Genomic DNA, 12,173 nt, shown 5'->3' with positions numbered 1-12,173 from the left:
TGTGTGTGTGTGTCTGTGTGCTCGTGTTTGTGCAAGCAGATACAATAAAAAGGTATCAAGGGTGAACCCCTAAATGTCTCCAACAGCAGTTTCAAAGCATGACCCTACAAGTTCATTCTGGTTTATTTTGTCCTAAAACAGGCTGGGGTGCAGAACATAGGAATACATTATTTAAGAGAACTTCTGCGCTAAAGGAGTTGTAGAAGAAGGAACATTGTGCTGTTCAATGAAGACTTTGCAAAGTGCTGGAAGTCCTCTAGATTGTAGGCAAGGAAAGGGTATAACTTCAAACAGCTAACCTTTTCTCGTTGCTATGTCCTTTTGTGTCACCAGTTTCTATACAATGGAATGATTAAGCATTGAACTGCAATTTCATGGGGGAAAATGTATTAAATTAACATGGACACAGTACCATCTTTTTTTTAGTGTAAATCGTAAAAGGGTTCATAAGACTTAATTACATATTGTAAGAAAATATATAGATGTCTGACGCTGGCCACCATGGAACACGGTGGCGCGTGCGTGCCTTCAAGGGATTTCAGAGCGGCGGAGGTGACAGGCTGACAGTGACGATTATCAGACATAAACAACACTGTCAGTGTTATACGCTATTTATAGCGGCCTAATGCTGCTGCTGATACTAATAATTGAAGAACGCGATCTATTTTCTGGTGTGTAGTATTTATCTTTATCTATTGTTGAACGCCATAGCATTACCAAACGTAACAGCTCCCTGGACTGCATAACGTTTTGCTAAAATTGTCAGGGGCATTTTGAAGGCAGGCCTGTGGCGCGCTGATGGCGAGCGTGTCCAGCCACCGGTTGCTGTGTGCAGGCTTTACAAACGTCATCCAGGTACTATCAAAGTCACGTGAAGGCAAGAAAAGTACCCTTAGGAATGGGGTTCGGGTTACGGTTTACATTACCGATAGGAAAATCGCGGACATGGTTGTGTGGACGACCCCGGCCTTTTAGGATAGCGTTCGGGGCAGAGCTGAAGGTCTAGACCAGCGCTTTGGGTATAGCTAGAGTTTTAAGCCACGAGCTGGTTGTGCAGCATACAAACGACAGAACATCATCATGGCCTTTAGATAAAATTTAATTCTCTAAAACAGGAAGACACAGACTACATGCACAATAATGTCCGGACTATAGCCACCTGAAACTGAAATGGTGGCTTTAATCGAACTCTGGTAACTTATCTTAGATCATCGCTTTGGGAGTCTAACGCATATTCTTGTGCTTAATTTAAGAGGTTAACAATTGTATGTTGTCTACAAGACAGAGGCGTCTTCCCAGGTGTGTCTACGGTCCTGGTTGAGCAGTTTTCCTTCTTTATCTTTCATGCCATCGCTAAATAATTCACAGCTTCGGGCAGTAGCCTATCGATAGCACACACTCTTTTTAAAACCCTCTCTCCGATAACAGGTGGCTGAAAAGACTCATTTATTGGATACTAGTTGTGCGCAGACAACAGTTATCAGTAGCAGGGAAACAATAAGAGCAGGTAAAAGCGCAAAATAATTGCGAAGGTGACTTTCACTATCAGCATCAGGTAGTTACTTATCATTTTCAGGTAATATTCAGGTAGCCTGAATGTTTGCAACATGCTGTACTTTCACAGTAGCCTATGCAATTCATGTTATATGTAGGCTGTATATTAACATTATTAACATGTAATTGTTAATGAATGTACCCTATGAATTTTGTTGTCTTGTTTTAGAAGTGTTTATCTGACAACTGAACGTCACCATGTCGGGACCCAATAGTGATCAACTGCATAGATCCACATTAAAAATATACTCGGTGAGTCTATATATTTTATTTTATATTCTATATTATTTTTTATTTATTTATTTGAGAGTAATTGATAATAATAAGGTATACAAGTGAAAGTATTATCATTGTTTGTACTGTTTACTCTCGTATTATTTCGTATTATTTAGTTTAACTGAATTACCTGAAAAGTAATGTTTTATTGTTGGTAGGCAACCTCTTCGAACCCGATAATAATTTGGGTTTGCGTTCAGCCTATATTTCGTGTAACTTATACAACACATTGCAAACACGAATAACCTTTCAAACCAAAATAAATTTAAATTTTCATTTTAATATGTTTTAGGCTACATGCTATATAATATATTAATTAGAAATACTACTGAAAAGTTAAACTCCTTTAAGTGTCTTTTAAATGTATTTTTGTGGAACAGTCTATTCTTAGATAGCTATAAATAGCATCACTACTTTATTATTAAGTAACTGAGTGCATTGCTGTAGAGTATTATTTGCACGTCTCTGTAAGTAATACTGAACTAAGATGGCCGATAGCTGCTTGTCTCTGTCAATTGTCTTCGGAATGCTCTTGACATGTTTTTAAAAATCCATTATTAAAAAGTAATACGAGATCATTGTGATAGAAATCAATTTATTGCCGTAACAATGGAAAATGAATGGAATTTTAATGCAATTTTGTTACATTGCGATAAAATACATTCATCCGTACTTTCCACAACCGTTTAACTATTTGTTCTGTGAGAAATTTGCTTTTTCTCGAGCTGTGCCACTATAGACTGCACTTAATATGTGCTTCTGCGCTCTCATGTGAAGTGACACAGCAGTGCGGTATTGCTGTGGAGGTGTTCATCTCTGCGTAGTTTGATGCTGCTGGCGGATTTCACCGTACATCGGCTCAGTGGAACAGCAGTAATATTAGGATTAGAGGATTACTTGAATAGGATTAGTGAGGATTATCAGTGCGATGCCAAATTAAATGTAGCATGTTAGCTGCACAGTAGCTTGATTTGAAGTCATTATAAATGGCGTTCTACTGCAATTTATTTAATTTTTGAAAGCAATGTGTGATATTTGTTCATTTGTAGTTAAAGTGTATGTAATGACCGGTAAGAAGGTGGTAATTATCAAATGTGTGTGCTTGTTTGTGTGTGTTTGCGTGTTCATGCTTTGTGTACACAGAACATAATGGAGCAGTTTAACCCCGGTCTGCAGAAGCTAGTGTCTCTGGGGAACAGCTATTTCCAAGCTTTCCAAGGTGAAGGTTTGTGTGTTGCGTGTGTGCATGTGCACCGTACACAGAAGAGCATGCCAAATTCTCATGCTAAAGGCACTGAGCTTTGAAGTGAGTCTTAAGTAGGAATGAGTAGCCATTAATCTTTCATGGCGGTGGGGCTTTATATAAACATTACAAGGCTTGTTTATGTCCCATCCATGGCGATGACTAGGCTTGCTGTAGTGAACAAACTTGACAAGTAAAGCATTAACATTACATTACATTACATTACAGGCATTTAGCAGACGCTCTTATCCAGAGCGACTTACACATCTTTTTACATAGCATCTTTCTACATAGCATTTACAAAGCAACTGCCCGTTTTGTTTCAAAAGCCAAGTGTCATTTCCCTCAGTCACAGAAAGACTTAATCCGACCAGCAAGCAAACGGCCCTTCGGTCCCGTCTAAATATCTGGGTCAGATGTGAAGTCCCCAGTCGTTCCTGCTCTGTGACCAGTTGCTGATTTAATTCAGAGCCACGTATGAAACCCTGACAGACCAGCTGGGCGTGCGCGGGTGGAAATTGATCGTAGGGTTTTTGCCGAAATACATTTTGAAGCCAGATGCGTGTGCGTGCGTTTCAGCCCTGGCTGAGGCGAGCGAGGCCTACTTCAGTGCCCTGGCCAAGATGGGCGAGCAGGCTCTGTACACCGTGTCCTCCGGGCCTTTGGGTGAGAAACGTGTCCTTCAATGCCGCCTTGAGATAATGTTCTGACACTCATGAAACTCTCTGGGCAGACACTCCGTTAAGTGTATGTGGATTCAAATCATACTTGGTGTGTAATTGTAAGGCTGTGCGTGTGTGTGCACCTGTGTATGTGCATGTGTTTTGTGTGTGTGTGTGTGTGTTTGCCCAGAATGGGAACACATGTACGACTGGGGTGCACTGATGTTTTCCTGGTCTGAGCGATCATGTGAGGTAGAAAGACAGTGTGTGTGTGTGTGTGAGTGTGTGTTGTTTTCCTGGTCTGAGCGGTCATGTGAGGTAGCATGACAGTGTGTGTGTGTGTGTGTGTGATGGCCTGAGGTATGACATGATAGAGATCAGGTTGAAGTCTGTAAATAATGTATTGAGTCTGGTTTCAGCCTTGCTCCATGCATTAACCTAGATTGCCAAATTGTAAGGACACTGTGTGTCCCTTAAGGGCCTAACAACTGTCACGTTGTCATGGAAACGTACAGAACATTTACCTATCCTGCTTAATATAGTAGTGTTTAATAAGATCTAGTTTTACAGTATCCAATCAAACTGATTTTTCATGAGATTGCGCTGTTCAAGAATGACAGAGAATGTACAATTTTCCTCTAAAGCAAACCCAAGTGCTACAAGGTCCTATGTTGATGTGGACACACTTGCATATGTGTCCTCCAAAGTGAATATAGGGGTGTCTTTGTGTCTTCAGGCGACGTCTTGATTCAGATTTCCGATAGCCAAAGAAGACTCACTGCTGAGCTGGGAGGAGTCGTGAGTTTCATTCTTCCCTTACCTTCGGGACTATGACTAGTACTACAACCACAACAAAAAATAATATGCATATTATTAATAATAAATATGCAAAAGTATTATTATTATTATTATTATTATTATTAATAATAATAATAATAATAATAATAATAATAATATATTGTTGTTGTTGTTATTATTATTGTTATTATTGTTATTGATTTAGCATATTTATTTTTTGATACGGTTGTAGTACTAGTCATAGTAGTTGTTGTTGCAGTAGATGTAAGTTAGGTGCTAACAACAGTGCTGCTTTTTTTCGCTGAACTTTAGCTAAAATGTAAAATAAACTGATGCAGTATTTCATTCATTCTTTTTAAAAAGCTCTCGTATGATAGCAGTGTGTTTGGGCCCTTTGTGTAAAAGCAACGTCTGCGCATTTTGTCTTCGTAGTTCCAGTGGTTCCATGCCGAAGTGCTGCAGGTGATGGACAATAACGTCATGCTGGACGAAGACTACATCGCTGTGAATGACTTTTTATTCCTTCTCCTCAGAGCAAGGCTCTGTCTCTCGTTTGTTCAGAGATGGAGAGGCCTTTCTAGTTTCTTGATAAATCTCGATATTGAGCTTCATTGTGTGTGTGTGTGTGTGTTGTATGTGTGTGTGTGTGTGTGTTGTGTGTGTGTGTGTGTGTGTGTGTGTGTGTGTGTGTTGTATGTGTGTGTGTGTGTTGTGTGTGTGTGTGTGTGTGTGTGTGTGTGTGTTCGTGTGCGTGTGTGTGGTATATTAATGAAGTTTGTTACTTTGCTGAAAATGCATTCATCACCAGGTTTACTATCCGGTATAGTAGACCATTCTGTGTCTCGCCTCGTGCAACCTTGTGCCATATCATTTATCACATACACCATATGCTGCTGACGTAGTGTAGTGTACACGAGTCAAGGGAGTAAGTGGATACGGTGTGATTACGTGCCAAGCAGAGAGTAGTGATGTGTGAAGCCTGTGAAGGATTTGCGACATGCGCAATATGGGTATGTGTGTCAGTGCTGCTGTCGGTTCCATTTAAATTTCAGTTCTGGAAATGAAATTAAAAATGCTCCATAATATACTTTTAGGATTTTTTTTAAATGAATGAAATGAATTTTGGTTGAAATGGACCCCAGCCCTGGTGTGTGTGTGTGTTTGTGTGCATGTACGTGTATGAGTGTGTGTGTCTGTGCGTCTGTGTCTGTGTGTGTCTGTCTGTGTATGTGTGTGCATGTGTTCAGGTGTGCATTCCTAAGTTTCCACTGTCATGTGACCTCCAGGGCAGCAGGAGGCACTATGAGGTGGAGGTGAGGAACCAGGCTGCTGCGCTGGAGAGACAGCTGAGGAGAGGGGCTTACAGAGACACGCTGGTGAGCCCTCCGGGTAGATGATCTGAGCAGCGCCATGTTAACTGTGTGTGCTTCTCTACAAGTGTAACTGGTGCGTGCGTGTGTGTGTGTGTGTGTGTGTGTGGGTGTGGGTGTGGTTTTATGTGTGTGCATGTGTGTGTGTGTGTGGGTTTGTATGTGTGTGTGTGTGTGTGTGTGTGCGTGTGTGGGTTTGTGTTTGTATTTGCAGGAGAGCAGTGAATACATGCAGTTCCTCAGGCAGAGTCACCGTGAGGTGTTGGTAGAGGAGGAGAGGAGGTATCGCTTCCTGGCTGAGAAACACTGTGGCCTCACTCAGTCTATGTTATACCTCATCAATAAGGTACAGCACACACTCTCTATGGTACATCTCACTCAGTCTATGTTATACCTCATCAATAAGGTACAGCACACACTCTCTATGGTACATCTCACTCAGTCTATGTTATACCTCATCAATAAGGTACAGCACACACTCTCTATGGTACATCTCACTCAGTCTATGTTATCCCTCATCAATAAGGTACAGCACACACTCTCTATGGTACATCTCACCCAGTATATATTATACCTCATCAAAAAGGTACAACACATACTCTCTATGGTACAACTCAGCCTCTAATGTAACTGATTAAAAGGTTCAGAAGACACTCTTAGTCTGTATCCTATCACACAGCAGTATACCTGAAACCCTTTTGAGGCACAACACGAATGAACAGCTCTGTCCTGATTGCACTAAAATTACAGAGCGCGTGCACCGTGCCCTTTGACCTCAGTCTCCTCGCGCGCGCGGCGCCTGCTCTGATGTGTGCCACAGACAGGAGCCTCCGTGCAGCAGAGAGCGGACGGGTGGAAGGAGAAAGTGAGCGAGACGAGGATACCCCGAGCCCGCAGCCCTCTGCTCCCCGACCAGGGCACAGCGGTGAGGAGCGGCGGAGGAGCAGGGGCGGGGGCGGGGGCGGGGGCGGGGGGGGAGTAAAGACAAGAAAGGAGGCCCACGTGGGGTGTTGTGATTGACAATGAAGTCCAGAACAGAGATGTGGGCCTAAATAAATGAATAAATGACAGTTGGAAGTTGGAAAAGGAGAAAAAAAAAAAAGTATTGTATATAATATGTATATATATATATATATATATATATATATACATATATATATATATATAATCTGCAAAATACTGTTTCTTTTTAGTAGTATGCTTGAAGTGGGTCTCAAAATATTGAGGGCATGTTTGTGAAATGGTGAAATAGATCTGTGCGTCCTGAGGGAAGCATTTAGTGTGGTATTGACCCTTCAGGCGGTTGGTTTATGCAGTAGCTTTCTGTATGATAATGGTGCGCTGGAGAGGTTATTAGGGGGAGAATAAGACAAATGCCTTATAACATTGCATTACATTCATGTAGTCGGCTGCTTCATCCAGAGCTGCTTACAATGCAAAGGAACATATAACTGCATCCACACTGCATGACTGTACTGGGAATGTGTGGTTTCTCCTTAGCGCCGAGCTTCTGTGGGCTCCCTCCTGCACACAGGAGTGAGGGAGGAGGACAGAGAGTACAGCTGGGCTGGCAGAGAGCATCAGCAACTGGGGAAAGTGCCCTCTAGAGGTGGGACAACTGTACTACCACAGACAAATTGATTACAGAAGTTATCATCATAACTATATTAATTACATTACATTACAGGCATTTAGCAGACGCTCTTATCCAGAGCGACTTACACAACTTTTTACATAGCACTTTACATTGTATCCATTTATACAGCTGGATATATACTGAAGCAATGCAGGTTAAGTACCTTGCTCAAGGGTACAACGGCAGTGTCCTTACCCGGGAATCGAACCTGCAACCTTTCGGTTACAAGCACAGTTCCTTACCCACTGTGCCACACTCCGTCCTAATATACTATATTAACAAATATTGCGGTGGAACTGCATGTATATGAGTAAGGAATATGTTATAAATTGTTTTCATAGTTTTTTACATAGTTGCCTTTTAATAGATCAAACCACTACTATCTGAATTCTTTGCTGTGTTTATGATGGTCAACTCAATGCACCCATACTCACATCTTTGACAAAAGACTGCTGTTCCACTACATAGCTCTGAACCACTGCGTATTATTAATTCCTCCCACTTTCTCTCTCTCTCTGTCTTCATCTCTCCCCCTGTTTATCTCTCCCTCCCTCTCTCTCTCTCTTTCTCTCTCCCTGCCCCCCCTCCTCTCCCTGCCCCCCTCTCTCTCTCTCCAGCTCCCTCGCCCCTGCCCAGTCGCTCGCGCTCCAGCTCTGTGGACGAGTCCCTGGGGATGGGCGGGGCCAGGCACATGCGGGCGCTGGTGGCTCACCCCGCCTCCTCCAACCCCACCCTGCTGCCCTTCTCCCGGGACGAGGTGGTGACCGTCATGGTGCAGGAGCCCCGCAACGGCTGGCTTTATGGCAGTGTAGAGAGCAGCTCGCGGTGAGGGGCGTGTGTGTGTGTGTGTGTGTGCGTGGCGTGTGTGTGTGTGCGTGTGTGTGTGCATGTGTGTGTATGTGTGCGTGAGTGTACATACATGCATGTGCTTGTGTGCTGTGTGTCCACTAGTACACTAGTAAACTCAGCCGTTGTGCATGATCTGCTTCCTTGTGTGAATTGCAATCTGTGCCTGCGTCTTTCTCTATTTCTCTATCCTCACAGTTTTCATGTGAAGGATCTTTGCTCTCCTTACTCCCCACAGTCATGGCTGGTTTCCCGCCGCTTACGTTGGGCCCCTCGAAGACACCCCTCGATCCTCTGTATCCGGGTAACACATAATAGGGCAAGGCCACTAGTGCCGGCATACAGACGTCCTGTTCTGATTGCCCTATGATGAACTGTGTCCCTTAGTGCTGCATTGAGTTAAACGCACTGCAGACAATTTTGTGCATTTTTATTTTATCCTTCATCTTTGCATCAATGGTGTTTAACGTTGTAGTGGCTTCTCCCTCACAATCCCCAGCACAAGCAACCTATTGGAGCAGGCCGAACTTACAGATCGGTTAAACAAGATGGACAGCAGAGGCTACGGCGAGATCCCGCCCCCGGCTCCGCCCTCACGCCGAGGGTCAGCTGACCTGCGTCCCGTCACGCCCACTCCGGAGAGACGGACCGACTCTTCCTCCAATGGCAAGGTGGCCAGTGTGCATTATGGGTTCAAGACCTCTCTGACAGACCAACTGGACCGGAAAGACCAATCGGAAAGCAAAGCCTACAACGAGATTCCGCCCTCCCGCAGGGGGTCAGCTGACCTGCGTCCGGTCACGCCCGCCCTGGAGAGACGAATGGAGCCTTCCTCTGACAGCAAGGTGGGCAGAGCTGGTATAAAGGGAGAATGGCCATCTCTGTATTTATTTAGAGAAAGACCCAACGTCTATACCAGACCAGAAGTGCACTGCCAGCCATGGGACATGCAGCAAAAACAGTAATAAAATGTTCAGACCTCAGAGCATAATCCCCTTTAATAGATTTACTTCAGTCCCTGATGGGGGGTGTAAAAGCAGGGTTCTCACTGATCAGGGGTCTGCGATGATATGGTTAAAAGAGGCGTCTGGAATTGTTCAGTCACTGAGGTGCTGATTCCACAGGTAGTAGGCCATGCAGGATGGCCTAAACAATCAATTATTTTATTTGTATATTTTTACATGTTTTCTGCATATAATTAAAAAAAACTAAAAACAAATACCACCTTTTATCTAAATTTTATGTTTTCTCCATGTAATACAAATTATGTTCTCACAGCATTATGGGTACAGGATCTCTCAGACAGATCAACTGGATCAGAAGGACCACTCGGACAGCAGAAGCTACAGCGAGATCCCGCTCCCAGCTGCGCCCTCACGCAGGGGATCAGCTGATCTCCGTCCGGTCACGCCCACCCCTGAGAGACGGACGGAGTCCTCCTCTGACAGCAAGGTGGGCAAGGTGGTTGCATGATGGGTAAAAGATCACTCGTTTTAGCGCTGGTTTCACCGGGCACATCAGCGTTGTCATGTCATCAGTACCTATGTCTCGTTCTATACTCTCCATAGATGGAGAGGCAGAAGTTTTTTTTTTTGAAGAATAGTTTTTTTGTCGTGTCCAAGAGGGCTGTTTGCTCATGTTTTGTCTGAGCCCTTCCCTAGCTACAGAGGCCTTGAACAAACAAACTGTAAATCTTGCTGCGCCATCTACAGAGTGAAATACGTGACCGTTGAGTCTGCTAGAGGGAGCCTCCCTGGTGGGTTTCTGGTATGAGGAGTAATGAAGTTAGGGCTGGTGATTATATCTCCTCTGGGCAGACGTTGATACGGCTTGTTATTTATGTCCTTTCTAGTGCGCGATGCTGCAGGACGGCCGACCAGAACTCTTTCCCAGGTTAGAATGTCGTCTTCTCTGAGTGCAGTCATTCCTTCTGTTATTGGATAGCAATTCCCGGCTTTTCATAATTTATGAGCGTTATACGACATTCGGCGAACTTGAACTCCGCCCCCTTCTTATTTACAGGGGGACGAATCCTTTCGCGACGGTGAAACTTCGGCCCACAACCACCAATGACAGATCAGCCCCTCGGATTCAGTGATGTGCACCACAGCAACAACACCGCTGTGCTGCTACAATGGTGAAGTCTTGTTCTTATGACAGGGTAGAGCAGTCTGTGGTTCACGTTTACTTCAGAATATAAGCTATGCCTGGTGTCATTACAGTACAGGCCAAAAATACTGTGGTTTAAAAAAAAGAAAAAAAACCTTAGGTAGAGAATTCAGTTAATATATGTGCGTTTATTGAATAATAAACCAAAGTATTAACTTTTTTATTTGCAGGTACTACCTACAATAACACAAAACGATGAGTTTTACTTACAAAATTCTCTTAGACAAGGCTTTTGTTCTTTGGCTTTATTTACAATTAAATTATTGGAAGTCTATCCAATCATTTTGCAGAGTGCGAGGTGGAGGGGTAATTAAATTGAGCCTAATATGTCTTTATCCTGTAGTGCAAGTAAAATAGGCATTAAAGCTGCAAGAAATATGGCAAAGAAGGAGGAGTTAGGGTTAGACGTGTGGGGCCTAGTAAACATTGTGGCAAGAAGGTTATTATGTCATTAGACCCTCTTCTGTGTCAGTTGTATCATGGAGTTGAAGCATCATGTGTGCTGTGGCAACTAAATCCATTCATGCCATCTTGTGCATCCTGTTTGAGGGCTTTCATGAATGGAATTTGTTGTCATTCATTTCAGACATAGTTATGGCTTAGCTATATGTACAGTTCAGGCATAGTAATGGCTTAGCACTATGTTCAGTTCAGGCATAGTAGTGGCTTAGCTCTATGTTCAGTTCAGGCATAGTAGTGGCTTAGCGCTATGTACCGTTCAGCCATAGTAGTGGCTTAGTACAATGTACAGTTTAACCATAGTAATGGCTTAGTACAATGTACAGTTCAGCCATAGTAGTGGCTTAGTATTATGTACAGTTCAGGCATAGTAGTGTCATAGTACTATGTACAATTCAGGCATAGTAGTGTCATAATACTAGGTACAGTTCAGCCTTAGTAATGGCTTAGCACTGTGTACAGTTTGGCCATAGTAGTGGCCCCAGCCTTAACACAGGCAAACACATTTGGCGAATAAATAGAGATAGAGAGTGAGCACTATGTCAGACCTTTTTTGACTGACCACATTCCTCTTTCTTTCCCAGGTTGTGCGGTTCTTCGTCTCTGTGTTCGTCCAGCTCTCTTCTGGCACCAAGCTCTTGGATGTGGACACACGGACGTGTACTTTTTGCTGATTTTCAGAACTTCTTTTCCCTCTGCCTCTGGCGAAGAGGCACTGCTCTATGTGTGTTGTGTTTCACCCACAGATGAAAACAAAGGCTAAAACCAAGACTCGATGCTCGCTGCTCTTTGGTGCGTGAACAGCCCCCGCGAAAGGAAACACCTTAGCAGCAGTTAACACCCGTCAGTCATCCATTAACTGAATTTTGCATGGCTGAAAATGGGGCGACTCCAAAAACAGCTTCGGTAAAACATGGACACATGCAAATACCATGAAATAAAAGCTGATTTGTCTGTTACTTTTGTCTCATATTCATGTTTTGATCTCAGATGTAGCAAAAAATGTAGCAAATTCTGCCATACTTTTGGAGGACACCGCATATACAAGTACAGTATATGTATGTATATAAACTGTATAAATTTGTGTCGAAGGTGAATGCCACAACCACAAGTTACTGAGGCAACAGAAAAAAAAATTGCAACAAAAATAAAAAAAGAGC

General features: G+C 43.3%; 1 protein-coding gene across 3 annotated transcripts; it reads left to right on the top strand.

The window, feature by feature from the left end:
- The first annotated feature begins 550 nt into the window (after nt 1-550).
- Nucleotides 551-12,158, top strand: baiap2l2b (BAR/IMD domain containing adaptor protein 2 like 2b). Of its 3 annotated transcripts, none has more exons than XM_064323764.1 (17): nt 551-855; nt 1,724-1,806; nt 2,974-3,049; nt 3,653-3,739; nt 4,472-4,533; nt 4,966-5,037; nt 5,820-5,909; nt 6,118-6,249; nt 6,724-6,828; nt 7,404-7,512; nt 8,157-8,364; nt 8,624-8,689; nt 8,885-9,230; nt 9,664-9,837; nt 10,238-10,278; nt 10,408-10,522; nt 11,598-12,158. In XM_064323764.1, the coding sequence occupies exons 2-16, from the start codon at nt 1,753-1,755 to the stop codon at nt 10,481-10,483; spliced, it is 1,698 nt and encodes a 565-aa protein (XP_064179834.1). In that variant the 5' UTR covers nt 551-855; nt 1,724-1,752; the 3' UTR covers nt 10,484-10,522; nt 11,598-12,158. The 3 variants fall into 3 exon arrangements, with proteins under 3 accessions (XP_064179834.1, XP_064179836.1, XP_064179835.1); XM_064323766.1 differs by lacking the exon at nt 551-855 and adding an exon at nt 926-1,193; XM_064323765.1 differs by lacking the exon at nt 551-855 and adding an exon at nt 1,178-1,299.
- The last annotated feature ends 15 nt before the right edge of the window (nt 12,159-12,173 follow it).

This window comes from Anguilla rostrata, chromosome 2, assembly GCF_018555375.3.
Source record: "Anguilla rostrata isolate EN2019 chromosome 2, ASM1855537v3, whole genome shotgun sequence".
In the NCBI taxonomy this organism is placed as follows: Eukaryota; Metazoa; Chordata; class Actinopteri; order Anguilliformes; family Anguillidae; genus Anguilla; species Anguilla rostrata.
Note: the sequence above shows the minus strand (reverse complement) of the source record. Positions and strands in the feature narration are given on the sequence as shown.